We start from the raw sequence: 21,341 nt of genomic DNA, 5'->3' as shown, positions 1-21,341 counted from the left end.
TAGGCAAACCATCCAAACCATTGCAGGAAATGATGAAGCTAAACTGCAGAGGGATATAGAGATTGGTGAACTATCTATATTGAAAATACTTCTATTCAATAAGTCTATTGAAATATGTAAAAGGAAATGATGGAAATCTGATCTAAAAGGAGTAATTTGTATGGCCTTGAATCTTGAAAAATTTGGATATTTTCTCTAAAGCATTTCTTTCAGGCTTTCTGAAAACAATTTTAATTAAATGTTCTACTTGATTCTTCTCGGGTTTCTTTTCTTTTTTGAGAAGGAGAACCTTTTTTTAATGTCAAAAATGTTGTGGATTCCTTCGTGGTAGTAGTTATTTTTGTTGTCTGAAATAAATTCATAAAATAGTACTATCCATGCATATTCCATGAGTAAGTGAATTTGTATATATTGATTAAAACAACACCTATGTACAATTATTATTTTGTTGTAAGGGTGCGAGAGCTCTCTGAAACCCAAGCAAAATGATTCTATAAGATGGTGACAAACTGCTCCTTCCCATTCCCGTCTCTGACAGACTTGTTCAATAAACAAACAAACAAATAAATAACAAAGTTTTTAAAATATATTCTTTCCTCCTGTCCCTCATTATTTCTACTCTGATGAGGAAATCCATTTTGCATGGTTAAAGAAACCATTGGTTTCAGTCAGAATAGCCACTCTCTTTTGCTACAGGCCACATTAGTCAAGTGATGTCAGGTCATCCAATCAAGGACTTGGCAAAAAATTATAGAACTCTTGACTTTTCACAGCTAAATTCTAGGATTTAACAGAAGTTTCATTTGTCCAGCTTGGCTAAATAAAAATCATTAGTGCAGGTAAGAAGAAAGTCATAGAGACATTTGATTGTAATAAGTACCTCTTATTCATATGAGGGCTCATCTTTTTTCTTCTTACTTATTAACATACTGTTTAGTGTTCAATAGCCTTGAACATGTTGTCAAGCATTTATATAACTGTCAGTTTTAACCTCAGTACCACCAGTCCTTTGCTTATCACAAATGGATGTGGGCAAGGCTGGGGCTCCCAAGAACTGTTTGTCTTTGCTCCTCAGATGTGTTTATGGTGCAGCCACTGGACATGCAGCTGTAAAGATGCTGTTGGTGGGGCTGGTCCTTTCCATTTCTCTCCTAACCTATCTCTGTATTTCTTTCATCACCCCAGGCAGTGAACTATCATTTGTGGTCAACAGTATGAGGGGATTGTTTGATTTTTCATGTTTTATACTTATCAGGGACATCTTGCAATAAATCAGGTTCTTGAGGGATCCATGTCTCACAATTCAGAACTGCTATTTTACTTAAATCAGAAACTTACTGGTAAACGTCCATTTTCTTTAACAGAAAGAACTGAGTTAAAGAACTAACCTATATGTATTATTACTTTTTCAAGATAATGCTTCCCCTTTCAAATGTGAAAAAAAAATAGCTTGATGGAAGCTGAAAACAGATGGTGAGCAGCTGAAGTGTGTTCAAAATAAGCATTTAGGTTGGGGAGGTGACAAACCATATTTACTTTCTTATCCACTCACAGTAATACCTTCTTTTAGCTGTTTTAAAATACTTAAGACACTAACTACCTGGGAAACACAACAGATTGATGTTGTGGTATGAGGGGTCCATATTATGTTTATGAAAAAGCAACACAAATGTCCAGCCTTTTTCAGATACTAAGTGAATCTTTTTTCTTTTCCTAAATTGCCCTTCTGGAATATCTTGTCCTAAAATGTAATTTATCATATTAGGATAGATGCATGCTTTTTATTTTTAAAATATTACTTTTTAAAAAACGAATTGGTAGCAATAGGTTAATAAGAACATTTCTCTTTGGAATTCAAAGTAAAGTCTCTGACTTGCTTTGAATTTCAACATGCCAAACATGTGAGGGGTTTTTTTTGGGGGGGGGTGTTAAGAAAAAGCGTGTGTGTGTGTGTGTGTGTGTGTGTGTGTGTGTGTGTCTGTGTGTGTGTGTGTCTGTGTGTCTGTGTGTGTGTCTGCATTCTGTTTTACTAGATGTGAAGTGAGTAAAAGCACTGCAATTAGAAGCATGAGAACATGGAATATGCATAATATGGACCAGTAGCAATGCATAAAAAGGGAGAAATTCATTTTTTAAAAAAATCATTGAGTAGATTTGTTTTGATGGGTTATTTTTCAGGTTAATTTGAGGTGCTCTCCTCTTTAAATTTTCTCTCTTAGAATACTGATTTAGAAATGGCTTTTCCAGAGAATATTCAGTATTATATATCTATTAGTAAATAAAGGGCAAGTAAATAAAGGGCAACAATGTAGACTTAAAACCCCTTTTAGTAATTTATATACTCTGGATTAGCATAAGAAAGTTATTGAGCTTTTCATTGTGGCTTGATAAAAGTAGGTGTTAATTGGTTCATTAATGACAAAATGGCACGTTATCTTCAAACAATTATTTTGTAAATGACCACTATTATTAAACTAATTATTCATCCTTCAATAAATTTCCCTCTGAGTTCACTTATAAATCTTCTGCCCTGATTCCTAGCCATGAATTTAAGAGGGTAGATTATAGCTGGCAAAAGTTTAGACTGTAGAAATTTACTTGCCCTCTGAACATCCTAAGGGAATCAAATTTTTCTTCAGAAACATGATGCTGTTCTCAGGTCCTTAGTTAGGGTAAAATAAGTTAGAGTAAAGCTATATCAGAGTAGAAGTTCCTTTTCATTTGATTGAAATAACAATAACAATATTTACTGCTGAGAAATACAATTTCTATGCCTATCTAGTGGCAGTAACATGGGGACAAAAAGAGTAGGGGGAAAAAGCAACATATGCTGGATATCATAGATGACATTTCAAATTTCAAAAGAGTTTATACGTTTGTAATAATAATAAAAAACATAATGGCAGTCAATAGGACATAAGTGGGAGTAAGCCATGAAGCTTATGATTTCTAGGTACAGAGCCTAGACCAGGGGTAGGCAACCTTGGCTCTTTCATGATTCGTGGACTTCAACTCCCAGAATTCCTGAACCAGCTGGTTCAGGAATTCTGGGAGTTGAAGTCCACGCGTCATAAAAGAGCCAAGGTTGCCTACCCCTGGCCTAGACTGTAGGATATCTTTCCCATTGGTTTCAATCATCACTATAATTTATCAACCTCAAGAAAGGAATAAGGGCCTGAAAGCAATGGATGACAGATTTTTTATAAATTATCAAATTGGTAAAATAGTCAATCTTAGTTTGTCTCCTGCTGCCCCTTGAATAAAATAGGCTTTTCTTAATGCTGTAGTAAGAGAAGGATCTATTTTTTTCTGCCCTACTTTTTATACTAGTAGAACTAAACTATAGTTCTTGCCCAAGTACTTGAAGTAAAGAAATCCTGAAACTGAACACAACTTCTGAGGTCTAGCATAGCCCTCACTTATGAGGGCATTTGGACCCGTAGCTCTGTTGCTAAATGGTATAGTAATAAAGTAAAATGTCACATAAATGCTGCTGCATCCATTGTAAATTTATGCCAAACACACAAATCACAACTATGTGACTTATGTGAGCACAGGGATGCAGTGATGGCCTCAAATTGGATTTGATTCAAATTCTTCTTTTGCACCTCCAGTGTAACTTTGAACAGTCTATATTAATAGTCAGTAAGCAAGGATTACATGCTTTTGAACACATCCATGCAACTTTCTTGGTAGTTGTAGGGATGGACTTTGCCATTGTTTCTTATGGATTTGATTTCATTTGACTTTCCACTCCAGGCTATAATCCTGAGACTCCCTGGTGGTTCCCCCAAAAAATTCTCACAAAGCCTGGCCTTGATCGTTTTTTGTATCCAGACAAAGGTCTGCCAGGTGCTGCAGTCTGCATTCAAATCATTTAAATGTATGGAATTGTATGTTAGAATTCTGTTTCACAGTTGTATATGTGCCTATAGAATATGAATCTTGCCCAACAAACTCCTTTTTTAAGGAGCAGTATAGTAGCTCTTGAGGTATGTTCATCCATATTAATAGAACTATTTTTTCTGCATTGAATGCAATGATAGGGAATGTACTTCAATGCATGTGGTGGGTACTCAGTTTGGAAGGGCTGGTCCCGGATTCACTGTTTCCTGAAATTCAAGAACTTTGTGAATAATTTTCTCAAGTTCTTAATGCATAATATCAAGTAGAAAACATAATGGATATCAGTGGCAGTTGTGCTAATTCAGGGGAAAGCAAACATCTGGGTTAGGGGGCCACAACGCATGAGTTGGTGGGCTGCAGGAGATCTTCCAGTGGCATCATTGGAAAGTGTGGGATTCAAAAAATTGGCCCATTTGTTCATAATTTAGAGGTTTTTACAAGTGGAAATAGAAACAACTCCTCCTCCTGCTTTTATTTTAACCTCTTTTTAAAGTTGTACAAATTCATCGGTTATTTTGCAGAATTTCAGTATCCTGATATTGATTCAAGGGCCAATGGGGAAATGCATGTGGCCAACAGTCAGTGGGTTGAGCATCTCTCCTAGTGTATTATAAAACAGATCTTTTCTACTGTAATTTTGTAAATAACAGGTTGCTTTGTATCTTTTGTCTGTTATGTGACAAAACTTTTAATGAAGAGCTGCTGTCATGACTATTATTATTGGAGAGAACCCAAACCATTTTTTACTTCCTTTGCTGTCTTTGTTTGTTTTTTTCTTTTCAGAAATAGGGTCTGCCAACTCCAGCAGAATGTGTGACTTAAACAGGTGTTTTGAATTTCCACAGGGTTTTTAGGTGAAGGACTGTAAAAGTCAGCACTGTGTACAGAAGTGTTCTTATGCTAGTTAAAATCCTCACCTATTTTCACACTCTGACATTTCTTCCTACTTTCTAAATCCAATGAACAGATTACCAACAGAAGATGTACGATAGCACTTTATTATTTATTTAGTTATTTAGTTAATTTCTATATTACTCATCTCACCGAGGCAACTCTAGGCAGCTTACAGTCTTTCAATAAAATACCATGTAAAATAATAAAAGATCATAAATTTAAATTTCAGATTGAAATCCTGAGATTCCATTTTACTTGACTTTGGATCTTCCATTTTCCTGGCTTACCAGTTTTTGTTTCTCTCTGGAGAAATTTTCCTAATATAGCAATCAAAATACCTCAGATTGCTAGAAATGCCTTCTTTAACCTTAGTAGAAAGCGGAGTTGCTTTCTTACTTGCTTTTACTGTATTACTCATTTTTAAAATTATATCAGTTCATGATTCTGGGATGACTTCATGTTCTAGATCACTTGGTCCATTAAACCTAAATTAATAATACAATGGCAAGAACATCTCCATATCAAAGTTTTTCTTGACTGTGCCAGTAGTATAGGAGCTTCTAGAAAGCCACAAAACTTTGTGGTTATTGATTAATTGTTGAACTCCACATACTGTATGTTTTTATCTATACTGTAATCGCATAGAAAGGATATTGCACACTTTAGTTTTGTGGCAGGCAAAAACTTTTCAAATGAGATTTTAACACTAATGATAGGAAAAAGAGGAACAAGCTGTGCAACAACTTTGAAAATTGACGTGGCAATGATTTAGATTCTGTGGCTGAATAATCTGTTCTGGCTTTTAGTGTGGGTATAATGATTAATTCTTTTTGTTGCAATTTTTTGTTAATATTGTATTAAAAGAGTTCAGACAGATTGGGATACTCAAACAGACTAATTGTTTTAAAACAAATTAATTAGTCAACAATCCTGATCAAACATTGCAGTATTTGGTAGTGATGCAGAAATCTGTAAAACCAAGAAATTGTTTATTACATGCATTTCTTTATCTTACCATAATTATATCAGGCTGGTATATATGCAATATATATTACTGCAGAAGAGTTATGGCTTCAAGTGTATTTTATTCTAATTAAATTAGAATTAGTAGTAAGGTCTAGTGTACTAGGAAGAAATATCTTTTTCTGTATGGTTACTGAATAAGCAATTAACTTATTTATATCCCAATAAAAACTACAATTTCCACTCATACTAAAATGTGATTAAACCTCTCTGTATTCAAATTCAAATTTTGGTTTACTCTTATTCTTAGTTTCTGTGCAAGTTGTTGTGTATAATCTTGAGTGACAGTTACTAATGACAAGAAATCGAACCTATAACTTCATGTTTAAACTTCTGATTGGGCAATTCAGTCTGTCTGCTAGTAAGTATTGCTGAATTCCAGCATTGTGCTGAGTGTTGAAGGTTGGTTGCAATGTGACTAACTGCTAAGATTTCCTGTGGGCCTTTTCACACCCATTGCTGAAAAAGCAGGTGGTTTGAAGTGAGGGTTCCCTCTGGGGTTTCACACTCTATGCACAACACGCAGAAGTGAAAGACAACCATCCGTTCTGTCCATCCCGAGTTCCCCGTTTAACAATGGGAGAACAGGGAGGGGGCAGAGAAGTTGAACACAGATGGATATGTTGGAAATCTGTCAATATATTTATGAAGGAAATGCTGCAGAAGTGTCCCAGATTGCTTGGGAAGTAATTAAATGAGACAGACAACTATTTGTTTATTGAACAAATAATGGGTGGCTGTATTGTTTAAGCAGATAAGGAGTATACATTTTGATAGGCAACATTATAAGAATATTTCTTGCAGCAGGTTAGTTAACACAATGGATTTGGCATGCTCAAAATAGCTATAAGTATTAGGTCCTTTTGTCATTTTAGAAAAATGTTTCAATTAAATTCTTCACAGTTTTAATATAATTCTAGATTCCTTTATTTTATTGTAAGTATAAAAATACCAATCTTCTCTTCTTTGTTTTGTAAAGGATGCTTTACACATAAATACTCCTTTGCCAGCATGTTATGGCTCTTCATAGCCATCTGCAAGTAGCTCCCTCCTTTATTCTACCTCAACATCTATAATATAATATTGATTTGAGAATGTTCAGAATTAACATTATTGTTAGTAGCCTGGATCCATGGAATCATTGCTAATCTCTACTGTTTTTAGTCATTTATTTCCATTCATTTATGATGTTTTCCTATTTGGTAATAGAAGGAAATAGATTACTGTTTTTTAAACTCTTTTGAACTCATTGGGACATTTTTTATTAACAGACTTATATATGATTATGTTGTTAAGAACCTTGCACATTATGTCTATAAACTAAAATGATGGATTTTTTGGATGCTATTGAAATATATCTAACTGCAGACTAATTTCAGGCATTCATTTCTATAAGGTGAATTCTAATAATTTTCATTATTTATTTATTTATTTATTTATTTATGAGACTTATATACCACTTTAAGTGCAAGCACTCTCTAAGCGGTGTACACCAGTAAGCAATGTATATATATATTTACATTGCCCCCAACAATCTGGGTCCTCATTTTACCTACCCCGGAAGGATGGAAGGCTGAGTCAACCTTGAGCCGGTGAGATTTGAACCGCTGACCTGCTGAACACAGTCAGCTAAAGTGGCCTGCAGTACTGCACCCTAACTGCTGCGCCACCTCGGCTCATGTTCATCAAGTTGGTCTGCCTATATATTCCATTAGCTAAGAAATTTCTATGACTAGTGGATTCTCAGCTGATCAAGGGAGTGGACTAGATGAGCTTCAATGGCCCTTCCAGTTTTACATTCTGTACTGTGTTGGACTTTAACCAATTAGTTGCATTTAATCTGTCTGCCTTTGTTATTCTCTCCCTCTCCCCCCTTTCCCTCCCTTCCTCCTCCTCCTCCTCCTCCTCCTCCTCCTCCTCCTCCTCCTCCTCCTCCTCCTTCTTCTTCTCTCTCTCTCTCTCTCTCTCTCTCTCTCTCTCTCTCTCTCTCTCTCTCTCTCTCTCTCTCTCTCTCTCTCATATATATACACACACACACAAAATCACACTGGCTTGGAGATCAGATTCTTCAAAGTCAGTTGTTATGTAAGGATTACTGAGATATAATGTATAAAAGTGTTTTAAACTCTCTGAAGCACTGTATAAAAGATTAGTATGATTCAAATTTGCTTTTTCCTCTCTGCCCTACTTTTGTATTTTTTGCCAACACTCACCAGAATATCAACTTCAGGCAGAGTTTTTTTTACTGTATTCTTGTTTTTTTTTTCATATATCCAAATTTAGTTGCTGGTGAGAAGAGAGTATCAGTAATGCCAGGATCCCCTGTGGAAGTCAAGATACAGTCAAGATCTTCTCCATCCAGTATGCCACCTTTACCACCTGTCAACCCCAGTGGCCCCCGGCCTGCTTCATTTACCCCAGCAGCATGTAAGAAAGTTAAAATTTGTATTTGAGCCTATTATTCTTGAGTGTCTTTTTTGTTTTTCTATATGAAAATAAAATATTTTAAGAAACTTACTACAGGCCTTTTTGTTTTAATGCCAACAACTGTCAAATGTCAAAAATTAAGATGATGGATGCAGTGTTGTGATCCATGCTCCCCCCCACCCTGTGTGTATGACTACAGATGTTGACCTCTCTCATCTCAAGTCCAGAGGTTGGAAAGAGCTTTTTGAAATACAGTTGTCTTTTTATTTTTAACCAAAAATGTGTAGAAACATTTTTCTTCAGCGGGATAACTTTTGGAAAAGATTTGTGTGATTTTGTCATATCCATTGCCTGGAGAAAGGGACAGTAAGAAGATCAATGTTTTTCTACCAGTGACATCCACATATGAGATATTTCATCATTTTTGGAGGACAGAACTCATAATTATCAAATAATAAGATTCCCCAAACTAAGTAAAATAACTTTTTTATGTGTTTAATTTTAAACTAAATGAACATTGGTTCATTTAATCTGGCATTGCTAATTCTAAGTATAGTCTCCTGATTGTTCAGAAGACTCCTTCTAGCCTTCTGAATGTTCACAAGAATGGCATCCACTCTTGCAATGTTTTGAAAGCCTTCTTCTAAACAATTGTGACAACAGCACCTTCTGAGAAGAAAACTTTAGAAGCACTGCAAGAGCAGATGCCATTCTGGGGATCACTTGGAAAACTAGAAGAAGCTTTCTGAATGAATGGGAGAAGACGCAGAAGCCTTCTGTCATGAGACAGAAGCTGCTTATCAGAAGCTTTCAGAAAAAGAGTGAAAGTAATTGGGATGCTTTACATGCACCGATGAGCCCTGTAACCAGCTGAGGCCTCTCAGGCCTGATCAGATGGGGAGCAGTCCCAGGTTTCCATGACTGCGTGTAGGTTTATGCATGTTGGTGACCTGAGTGCCTGGTTGATGGAGGAAGAGATAGGTGGGTGGGGTGTTGCAGCACCCCTGCGGTCATAAGGGCAGAATTGGACTGACAAGCACCCAAATTTTCATCACATCACTGTAAGGGTATTACAGTAGCCTTAAATTTGGCCAGAGAAACTGTTACAATTTTGAATGATTGCTGAACGAGGACTGCCTGTACTTGGTATTGTCCAGGAACTTAGGAAAAACAATTTTTCGGCATTGGGTTAATTTGTAACTAGAGATCTAGAATTCTAAATCCTGGAATTTCATATGTTCCTACCACTATTGTGCTAAGTATCCCATCTAAAAGGTTTATGTAAAAATGTTAAACGTGACTTGCAGATTGTCTTCCTTACAATACATTAGTCTCACCATTTCAGAAGCTTTTTGCAGCTCATTGGTGAATATAGCATATTTCTTCTTCATTGTACATCTTCATTTCCTCACTGTAGTATCTAATGGGATGAATCATTCTCCCCCTACTTTGAATGGAGCTCCTTCACCCCCCCAGAGGTTCAGCAATGGTCCTGCATCGTCTTCCTCATCTTCACTGACGAATCAACAGCTCCCAGCTACCTGTGGGGCTCGTCAGCTGAGCAAACTGAAACGCTTTCTTACCACCCTTCAGCAGTTTGGCAATGATATTTCACCAGAAATTGGAGAAAAGGTCCGGACTCTTGTTTTGGCATTAGTGGTGAGTATTAAAACACCAAAGTCAGCCAAAACTGCAGGAACAGTGGATTTACATTTGGTTATGACCGTGTTTGTCAACCTCAGCTACTTTAACATGGAGAGACTGCAACTCCCAGAATTGTTAGCCAGCAGGCTAACTGGGAATTCTGGGAGTTGAAGTCCACACATCTTAAAGTAGTTGAGGTTGTCAAACACTAGATTATGGCATTAGGGTTGGTAGGAAATTACTGTTGTTTATTTATATTACCAACTCTGCTCTATTATTTATCTTTGCAATTTTGAGATGTTCGGTTTCCAATAACTGCTGTTAATCATTTAGAGCATGGTGAAACCTGGGTTTGCAGCAATATAGTGCCAGCAGGAGGATCCGATTGCTAAAAAATACTAATGACTCTTGGCTTGCATTCATAAAATCATAATGTCCAGATCTGTATTGTGCTGATAGACTCTTGCATTTGGACCCCAGTAATCCAAATCACTGTAACTAATCATAGTTCAGGTGTCATGTTTAAAGATAGACATTAACAAATTGCAGTATGTCTAGAAAATTGTAATGGAATGAGAGTAAACTGGAAAACAAGACTTATGAGAATTATAGAAAGAGCAAAGTATATTCAGCCTGTAAGAGAGAAGATAAAGGACAAATTCGATAGTTAAAAAAAATCTAAAAGATGAAAATGGAACAGATTTGCTTTATTCTCTGATACTTCAGAGGGCAGGTTTAGAAATTGCAAAGTAGCAGATTTTAGTTAAGCATTAGGATAAGGTGTTTTTTTTTAATGATATTTTTTTTATTAAGGTTGCAGAATAGGAAGTTTCCCTTTGTAGGAAGTATTAAAGGCAGAGGTCAGACTTATCCATTTGTCAGGAAATAGTATGGTTGTATCTAATTTTGAGAAGTAAGTTGGTCTAGATCCCCATAATTTACTTGGCAGCCTTGTGATTCTGTCTTTAGTTTCTACTTTTTACCCAAAGTCAGATGATTTTTAAAAAAATCCTGACTTTAAGTATAATTTGTATTTTCAGATGAAAATGTTTTGTTACTTAACAATGATGGGATGATAAAGATTGCTAGTTCTTCCATGGAATATGTAAAGCCAGCTTCTCATGCAAATATAGGTTCAGGAAAATAAATTTAAATACATGGATTTAAATACATGGGGACTATAGATAGATCTCGTTTAACAACTTTTCCGCGTAGCAATCGTTTGACATTACCATTGGAAAGGCAACTTTATGAGTGGTCCTAGCATTTATGACTGTTACAGCATCCCTGCAGTCATCTGATCAGGATTGGGGCACTTCAAGGATGATGGGCACTTACAACCATCATAGCGTTCCAGGTGATCACTATTTACTTGCTTTACAGTTGGCTTCCATCAAGCAGAGTGAATGGAGAAGTTGGCAGTATAATTGCAAGTCAAGATCATATGATGTTTTGTTTAATGACTGCAGCAGGAGTGAGGTCATAAGTCTATTATGGTCATGTGATGTTTTGATGAACAGAGTTATTTAATTCTGATTACTTTCTTTTTGCAGAATTCAACAGTGACAATAGAAGAATTTCATTGCAAGCTTCAGGAAGCTACTAATTTCCCTTTGCGTCCATTTGTAATTCCATTCTTAAAGGTAATTATTGTACCCTGTTGGTAAGATTTCATGAGACATTAGACTAGATGACCTCCAAGGTCCCTTCTGACATTATTATTATTATTATTAATAATAATAATAATAATAATAATAATCTCCCAAAGGATGTTAATGTACAGCAGTAGCTTGCACTATACTTGTGGAATACACAGATTTCAATCTCTCACTCTCTCTCTCTCTCTCTCTCTCTCCCTCCCTCCCTCTCTCTCTTTCTCTCTCTCTCTCCCCTCTGTCTCTGTCTCTCTGACTCTCTCTCTCTCACACTCTCTCTCTCACACATACTCACACACACATTTGACCTTACTGACTTCAAGAGAATTTGTTTTAACAAGTAAAAAGGAAAATGTTTATGAGATCTGATTTTTTATAGCAAATCAAAACATAAGCTAAATAATTTATATTACTATATGTATTATATATTTTATTATGACTTAATAAGTGTTCCCCTAAGATTTGTTGTTGCTTGATTTGAGAAGATTTAAAATTGCAGAGATAATAAAACGAATAGTTCTGTTTGGCCACAATTTTATGTAACAAAAAAAGAAAGAAAGAAAATGTCCTCTGGATAGCCATTGCTAAAATGATAGGAAAGTGCTTTTTGCTCTGAGCCAGATTCTGTTCAGCTTAGTCAAAATCACTGACAGGAAGATTACAGTAGAAGCTGTAAACTAAATGTGTTAGACTACTCTAAATAATAACCTTCTAATGTGTTATAAAAAAAACTAGTGTTATAGAGGAAGCATTTGCAGAGATTGAATAAAGGTTTATATTTTAAAAAACTGATAGTTAATGAAAAAAGTGAGAATTGCCACATCCCCAGAAAGATTCAATAGAAAATATAAAAAGTCAGTTTCTTCTAGATCCCTAATATAAGGATAAAATAATTAGTTTCATTAAATCATTGAGCTTTATAAATAAATGAGAGAAACATGTGCAATAGCAACTGATAGTTGTGAAAGTTTGTTAGTATGTATCTACTTTTTGCCTACAATATTTCACCTGATGTCACTTTTTTATTTAGGTTAAGGAGTGGTAATGCATAGGTTTTCCTTTTTTCCCAATGTACAGATGCTTCCTATATATTGGAATATGGAATATTATTGCATGCTCAATACCAATTTGGGGCCTGGTTCCTTACTTCTTTCAGCATTGTTCTCACTTCTTATGGCTGAACATATAACTCTTCTGCATATTTCTCCTTTAAGGAAAGCAGAAAAGGAAAACAAACTTAAAATTCAGACTTTTCTTCTATCTGATAAGGTTGTTCATTGGAGCCTATTTTTTCATCTTCTCCAAGGGACAGAATACCTTGTTTATTTTTCCATTGAGCTATATGAGGTTTAGCCTCTTTCTTCAAAATGGTGATGTCTAGAACAGGACGACTGCTAATTATCACTCAGTTGATGACAAGTGGTTATCTATGCTAATGGAGTCATGTTATTTTGTCATAGTAGTCCATTTATAGCTGAATGTTATTTGTATTCCGAGAACCTCTGTTTCAAACACTTGACTTGCTGCTTTACCTAAAGAGTAACATCAACTTCTCCATAGCTTCAGAATCTAACTGTACCATTGTTTTATAGGCCAACCTTCCTCTCCTCCAGAGGGAATTGTTGCACTGTGCTAGAGCAGCCAAGCAAACCCCTTCTCAGTATTTGGCCCAACATGAGCATATTCTGCTGAATACAAACACAGCATCCCCTGCTGACTCTTCAGAATTGCTAATGGAAGTAAATGGAAATGGAAAGAGGCACAGTCCAGACAGGTAAGAGGGTTCAAATAAGTCAGAAATCTGCCACTGGAGATATAGAGGTATACAGAGACATTTGTTGAGATGAGATGAGTGGTTATAAAAATAAACAAATAAATAGTCCTCATGCCTTCTTTGAGAAGTTTGCTCTATGTTTTCTCTTAAAGCTTGTAACTGTATGTTTAGAAGTCCACTACTAGCCTGAAAGGGACTCAGACTAACTATTCTCTATCCTTTTCTGTTATCTTTTTTCCAGAAAAAGGAAGTAGTGAGATAGGAAAAACAATGGGAAGGGAAAAAAAATGCTTAAAGCTTAGTAAGAGTTGGAATTAAGATCTGGATATAAACCAAATGTCCCAATGAGACAATAGGATTTATAAGATGGGAAGAATGGAAATGAATATGTATGCAGAAGACATGCACTGAAACCCATTGAAAAAAAAAAAATAAGAGACCGAAAAATCCAGGTAGTAGTGAGGAAAAAGTTTATCAGGCCCAACATGTTTTGGATAGGCAGCTTTTTAGCTACCGGTAGATTATGGAAATGACTTTATCTACAAGACACCATATTGTCTGGAGGACATGAAACATAAAGGCATTTTATCTGCTCTGGCAAGAGGATTTTTCATCAGTATAAACATAGATTTCTATATACAGTTTTATAAAACCAAAACATCAATTTTAGATTACTACAATTAAACCAATTTATTTTAATTGATTTAATCGGTGGGCAAATGTGTCTATTTTAGTGTTTCACTTTAATTGTTGAATAGTATGAATATGTGTTAGTATTTTCCTGAGACTGTATGTTCTTTTTTTTGGAGGGGGGAATTTTTGAAATACCAGTACAAGAAATATATGTTAAGTATTATGTTAACTTTTTTCATTGTTAGTCATTGTAACCAAATAGCACCGAGTAGATAATTTTGACCCATTTGTTATAAACAGCCATCTCATAGTATACTGCACTAGTCAAACCACACTAGGAATATTTTATCCAGTTCTGGTCACCATGATACAAAGTAGATGTATCATGTGTCTAGAAAATGTGCAGAGAAGAGCAACAGAGATTATAAGAAGTCTGGTATATTTAGGCTAATGAAGAGAAGGTTCAGGGGTGACATGATAGCCATCTTTCAATACTTGGAGGGCTTTCACAGGGAAGAGGGGGTCTATTCTCCAAAACATCTGAGCATAGGACAAGGAGCAATGGGTAGAAGCTAATCAGAGAGAGATCCGACTTGGAATTAAGGAGAAACTTTCTGATAGTGAGAACAATTAGTTATTGAAGTAGCTTCCCTTCCAGAGTTGTGGGTTCTCCATCGCTGATGGTTTTCAGAAAAAGATGAACAACTATTTGTCCAGAATAGCATAAGGATTCCTGCCTAGTGTAGGCGGTTGAACTAGAGGTCCTCCAAGGTCCTTTCCAGCCCTATGATTCTGTGATATATTTTGTTCTGTATTACGCTTTTGAAAAGTCTGTCTTATCTGAAACATGTTGAAAAATGATTAATAAAATTTTTAATTACTGTCCCTTTGGACTTTTTTTTCAACTCCCCGTTTTTACCAGTGCTTGGAAGGGATTGGGCATATCAGACACAACAAAAGAGGCTTTGTAGTAATATGGGGGAGCTTTGCACATCTTCTTTTTCAGATAAGTCTTCAGAAAAGTTGTTTAATAGGAAGAGTTTTTTTATCCCCCCCCCCCGCCTGCCCCGCATTTAGCACTTTTTATCTTTGCATGGGTAATAATGAAGAGGCTATTCAGGTGATTTTAGAAAAACAAATGCTGGCAATCGGCAAATACTCTGTGGGAACTGAATTCAATTCTGCAAGATGAAAGAAAAGGGTACCTCATAATTTACCACCCTCCTGATTCCAACAAGAAATTACATAAAAATGTAGTAATTATATTTTGTGTTGGCTTTACACACCTTCAGAATGATTGGAAATGCTGAACACAATTGATTATTATTGTCTGTATGCTATCATGATACTATTAGGGCATTGTTTTTCAAACTTGGCCACTTTATCATGTGGGAACATCAACTCCCAGAATTCCTCAACCAGCATAATGAAGTCCACACATCTTAAAGTAGCCAAGTATGAAAAACACTATTTGTATGTCATACAAATAGTGGATGTCATATTTTTGTATGTCATCAATATATGGGAACTTTCTATTTTTCTTCTTTTACTGAGTTTGTGCCTTGTTACTAGTTTTCTTACTTGCGTCATGGGCAATATATGAACCTCTCCAAATGCACAGAATAATGTAATAATTCCCTGGATGCTAATGGACATCTTTCTTTCTTGTCTTGCTTACAGAAGGGAAGAGAATAACTTTGAGAGAGAATCGATCCCTTCAGAGCCTCCTGCCAAAAGAGTTTGCACCATTAGCCCAGCACCTCGACACAGTCCATCCCTCATGCTGCCTATTATTAACCCAGCTGGGCAATTTCATCCTACACCTCCTCCACTCCAGCATTATACCTTAGAAGACATTGCAACATCCCATTTGTATAGAGATGCAAGCAAGATGCTGGAACACAGGGATTTGCGAGAAAGACATAGTATAGGTAATGAGATTTTGTCCAGCAAGACAGAGATGCCTATATTTTCCAATGTACTGTATTTCCAATCCAAATGCAGTTTTGTAATACCTTGGTTAGACCACACTTGGAGTTTTGTTTTGATTGCCATGATATAAAAAAGATGTTGAGACTCTAGAACAGTGGTTCTCAACCTTTTTAATGCCACGACCCCCAACCGGTCGTAAGTCGAGGACTACTCAACCGGTCGTAAATCGAGGACTACTCAACTGCTGCAGCACCGTTTGCAGACTGGGGCTTTTGGCGGGCTCAGCAGGGCAGAGACAGCCTGGACAATTCCTATTGGCTTTTGAAAGCCAATAGAATTAGACTCTATTCAAGAGAATCTATTCTATTGGCTTTCAAAAGCCAGTAGAATAAAAGGGAGTAGCACAGCTAAGGAAAAGGGAAAAAAAATGGCGGACTGCGTTGTTTGGCGACCCCCGTGAAATGGTCGTTTGACCCCAAATGGGGTCCCGACTCACAGGTTGAGAACCACTGCTCTAGAGAGAGTACAGAGAAGAGCAGAAAAGATTATTATAGGATTGGAGGTTAAAACATATAAAAATGGTTGCTGGAATTGGGTATGTCTAGTTTAATGAAAAGAAGGACTAGGAGTGACATCATAGTAGTGTTCCAATATCTAAGGGGCTGCCGCAAAGAAGAGGGGGTCAACCTATTCTCCAAAGCACCTGAAGGCAGGACAAGAAGCAAAGGATGGAAACTAATCAAGGAGAGAAGCAACCTAGAACTAAGGAGAAATTTTCTAACAGTTAGAACAATTAATCAGTGGAACAACCTGCCTCCAGAAGTTGTGAATGCTCCAACATTGGAAGTTTTAAAGAAGAGACTGGACAGCCATTTGTCTGAAATGGTATAGGGCTTCTTGCCTGAGCAAGGGTTAGACTAGAAGATCTTCAAGATCCCATCCAACTGTGTTATTCTATTGTTCTGTTATTCCTATTCTAATATAAGGTATAAATTTGACAAGTTTTAGCAGAGGCTAAGCATCTCAGGATGAAGAACTAAATATCATATGGAAATTTCTGTTATTTGATAGCAAAAGTTTTTTTTTAATCATTTGCTCACTATTACTGATCTTATAGATGCCTGAAGCTTTGTAAATCCAATATGTATTTATGCATTGTAAATATTAATATGTGTTGATAGAATAATCCCTTTTATCTCTTCCTCCTTTTGTATCACACTGTCAGGATTCTAGACTGTACAATTTTCAGATTGTAGTATTTCCTTACATTTCATAACAGGATTAAATGGAGGTTACCAGGATGAATTGGTGGATCATCGCCTAACAGAGAGGGAATGGGCTGATGAATGGAAGCATCTGGATCATGTAAGAGCCTGGGATAAAAATAAAATAATATGTACAAATATGACTCTCCTTCTGCTCTTCTAAGCATGGACTTCATAACATTCTATTAAATCAAAATGATGTACGTAGGAATCAATTTTATAATAACTCGGGTTGTTTGTCCATGTAACCTGATTAAATTCTTGCAGCGGCTCTTTAGCATCTTGGGCGGAGGTCCACCTTGTCACTTTCTACTTGACTTTTTTATTTGGAATTAAATCTGGATTCTTGATATACAAAGCATGTGTTGTATCTTTGAGTTATGGCAATATGCGTATGCACACAGCCAAATACATGTTTGAATGATTAGGTGATTGTTTAGTCTAGAGAGGATTTAATTTACTATTAGAGCACGTGTGGCACATATACATGATTCCAAGTCTGACTCCTGCATGCTGATTAGTTGTGTGTATGCGGGAGGGGGACACATTCACATGCCTTCTGAAATCCTGGGAGGGCCACTGCCAGTTAAATAGTGTAGTGGATTCAATGTATAATTTATTTGACTTTATATGCTTGATATGTGTGCTTTTCTTTGCAAAGTTTGCATACTGTTTTCTATAGGGAATGATGTTAATAGAGGAAAACAACCCCATATTGCTTTTCAAACAAGTGGTTAGACCTGAAACCACTCAATAGGGAACAGCTTTTCCTCTTAACAATTTGAATTAAAATCCACCTGCTAGAATTCCTAAATCGGTGTTTTCTTAAAGTGTAGGATTTCTGGGGGTCCCCCAAGACCCCCTTGGGTCTGCAGAATGAAAATTATTAGCCAGCTTAAATGGAAAAATAATACAATTGTAAAATCCCATCAAACAAACAGAAGTGAGGTCCCTTGCAACATTATCATCATCATTTGGCAGCAAATACAGAAATTTTAATTTTTAATATGGTAAATATCAGTGAATATAATCCATAAAACGAAACATCATTTTAGGTCATCCATAATTTTTAATGGGTAGGAAGGAGTCCTGACAGAAAAAAGTTTAAGAAACACTGTCCTAGATATTAATATTAGATGAGGGAATAGAAGGTGAAATCATCAAATTTGCAGATGACACTAAGCTGGCAGAAATAGCCAATACCCCAGAAGACAACTTGGGATCCAAAAAGATCTTGCCAAAATTGAACAATGGGCCCTATCCAATAAAATGACGTTTAATGTGGAGAAAAGCAAGGTTTTACACTTAGGCAGGAAAAACCAAAGGTACAAATACAGATTAGGCAAAACCTGACTCAAAAAGAATAACTCTAAGAGAGACCTTGAAGTGCTAGTGGACGATCACTTAAATATGAACCAGCAGTATATGGCAGCAGCCAAAAAAGCTAATATAATCCTTCATTGTATGAACAGAGGCATAGAATGAAAATTATGTGAAGTATTAGTACTGCTTTTTAAAACCTTGGTTAGAACACACCTAGATAGAATGCTGCATCCAGTGTTGGACACTACACTACAAAAATATGTTGAAACACAGGAAAAAGTGCAAAAAAGAGCAATAGGATGATTAACGGCCTGGAGACTAAAACAAGTTAAGACCTGGCTTTTCTGGCAGGCCTAGGGTTTATAAAATCTGACCCCTGGATGACTGTTCTTGTGCTGTTCGTTTTGTTATGTTTTATGTGTTTTTATTGTTAGCCGCCCAGAGTCCTCCGGGAGTGGGGCGGCTTATAAATTTTAAAAATAAATAAATAAATAAACATGAAGAACGGTTGCAGGAACTGGGTATGGCTAGTCTAGAGAAAAGAAGGACTAGAGGTGACATGATAGCAGTATTCAGTATTTGAGGGGCTGCCAGAAAGAAGAGGAAGGTTAACTTATTTTCCAAAGCCCCAGAAGGCAAGACAAGAAACAATAGATGGAAACTAATCAAGGAGAGAAGCAACCTGGAATTAAGGAGAAACTTCCTAACAGTGGGAACAATTAACTAGTGGAACAGCTTGCCTTCAAGAGTTATGGGTGCTTCATCACTGGAGGTTTTTAAGAAGCCTTAAAGAAGTGGACAGCCACTTAATGTCTCAAGTTGTATAGGGGCTCCTGCTTGAGCAGGGGATTGGACGAGCTCTATTCTGATTGATTGATATCATTTCGCCTATATTTCAAAAGCTCCTGTATAATATCTGTTTTATAGAGAAGATCCTAATTTTTAACACCATTTATTTTTATACAGACTAAATTAATTATTGGGAAGTAGCTCATCATGTATTCCAGAATCTGTTTCTGCAGGATAAATCTGTTACAGGAAAGTATAACCAAAACTCTTACATAAGCAACAGTGCAGGAAAACTCTGCTTACTGTCCTTTTGTGAAACCCACATGTATCAAAATGTGCTATTCTTTTCCCTGTTGAAGGCATTGAATTGTATTATGGAAATGGTAGAGAAGACCAGGCGTTCCATGGCTGTCCTCCGCCGTTGTCAAGAAGCTGACAGGGAAGAGCTCAATTACTGGAAAAGGCGATGCAGTGAGCCCACCGAGTCACGGAAAGGAGGGAGCGATTCAACTATGCGGCAACATAGTCCTGGGAGCTCAGACTCAATCAGCAGTGGTAGGCACTGACGTCCTGAATTTAAGGCAGTGGCTTTGTACTAGTATACTCTAGATCAATATTTCTCAACCTTGGCAATTTTAAGCTGGGGAATTCTGAGAGCTGACGTCCGTGTGACTTATAGTTGCCAAGGTTGAGAAACACTGATCTAGATTTTTGTCTGAATAAAAGAAGAATGAGGAAAAATAGTTTGAATTGCTTTACAGTGCTCCATCTGTAAGCTTAAGCACATTTAAAGAGTGCACTGTTACCAATAAATATAGAACAACGTAAAGTATCTTCAGGCTCCCTTGTTGGACTCTATCTCTTAAGATTAAAGAGCAGATCTCAAGCTAATGTTAACAAAACTTAATGCAAAAATAATGAATCAATTACTATTCTAAACTTCTTCAACATTCTGAAGTAGAATGAAATGCTCTACTCTCTCAACTACTATTGGTGATATTGATACAAAGTTTGGCTTCAATTTCACTTTCCCAAATTCAAATGGAAATTAGCCCTGGGAATTGAATCCAGAACTGACGTAATTTTTTTAAAAAAATCTTCTCCCCCTTCAGAATCAAAAACATAATGAATTTGGAAAGGATATTACCTGATATTTTGGGAAGGACACGGTACCTTATTTGTTTGTAATGTGCATCATTTGGATGCAACCTTCATCCAAAAAGATTTTCAAGGTGACCTGCATATAACCAGTGCCAGAGGCTAATAATCTAAAAAACAAGTTACAGCAAGGATGGGAACCAGCTAGTCTCAGAGGATGTTGTGATGGGAAGCAGCTCCTTTTCCCTCTGAATTGCTTCCAGCTGGCCATTTCTTTGAGATGAATACTTAGTTTAAATATTGGTGCCTGAATTTGCACGTTGCAGCAAGATTGGAAAGAAAAATAATAATGTGTGTTTCATATTCCAAGCTACTTCTTGGCTTTAGATTCAGAGTAAATTTTCCAATGATAAAAATGAACATTCTATTTTTTTTCCTCCCTGTTTAAAATGACAGTTAATTCTGTTGCCTGCCTTGAATACAGAAAGATAGGGTATACATTGAATAAATAAATAATCAAGCTGGCTTTGCAATATAAAGTTTTGTATTGGGCTTTTGTTTAGGTTTCCAAACCATTAACTGTAACAATTTTCAAGATGCTTCAGTTCCAGTTCTGCTATGTTTTTCTTTTTATCCTGCCGGTACTTTGACATAATTTTGCTAATGTTGAGTTTGGTCAGTGCAAGCTTGGGGATGTCTCTGAGCATTGAAGCATTTTGACTGTGTAAAAATCCACACTTAGGAAATGAGTTTGCTATTAGTATACATATTGAATGCATTCTATATTTGATGAATGGTAATCTGGAGGCCAGATTTTCTCTCAATAGCATCTGTGCAGTCCTTGAGCATAATGTATAGGTTTAATTGAACTTTTAAAATGCTTTGCTGAACTAAAAATCCATTCCATTCTTTCTACAACACTGAGCCAAATACCCTTCTTGATTGTCCTCATAGCATTTGGTAATGTATGTTGTTTCT

The 21,341-nt window shown here is 36.4% G+C and overlaps 1 protein-coding gene across 2 annotated transcripts in view; it reads left to right on the top strand.

Annotated features, from left to right (window-relative positions):
* Nucleotides 1-21,341, top strand: part of CBFA2T2 (CBFA2/RUNX1 partner transcriptional co-repressor 2) — a 100,002-nt gene that overhangs the window by 71,706 nt on the left and 6,955 nt on the right. For both annotated transcript variants that reach the window (XM_039344713.1, XM_039344714.1), the window contains exons 2-8: nucleotides 8,107-8,250; nucleotides 9,668-9,909; nucleotides 11,448-11,537; nucleotides 13,142-13,323; nucleotides 15,637-15,887; nucleotides 17,168-17,253; nucleotides 19,625-19,820. In XM_039344713.1, the coding sequence (XP_039200647.1) occupies nucleotides 8,107-8,250; nucleotides 9,668-9,909; nucleotides 11,448-11,537; nucleotides 13,142-13,323; nucleotides 15,637-15,887; nucleotides 17,168-17,253; nucleotides 19,625-19,820 (1,191 nt within the window). The remainder of the gene's footprint in view (nucleotides 1-8,106; nucleotides 8,251-9,667; nucleotides 9,910-11,447; nucleotides 11,538-13,141; nucleotides 13,324-15,636; nucleotides 15,888-17,167; nucleotides 17,254-19,624; nucleotides 19,821-21,341) is intronic.

Source organism: Crotalus tigris, unplaced genomic scaffold (assembly GCF_016545835.1).
Source record: "Crotalus tigris isolate CLP2741 ecotype Arizona unplaced genomic scaffold, ASM1654583v1 scf7180000017935.1779662, whole genome shotgun sequence".
Taxonomy (NCBI): domain Eukaryota; kingdom Metazoa; phylum Chordata; class Lepidosauria; order Squamata; family Viperidae; genus Crotalus; species Crotalus tigris.
The sequence above is the reverse complement of the archived record's forward strand: the minus strand, read 5'-3'. Positions and strand labels throughout refer to the sequence as shown.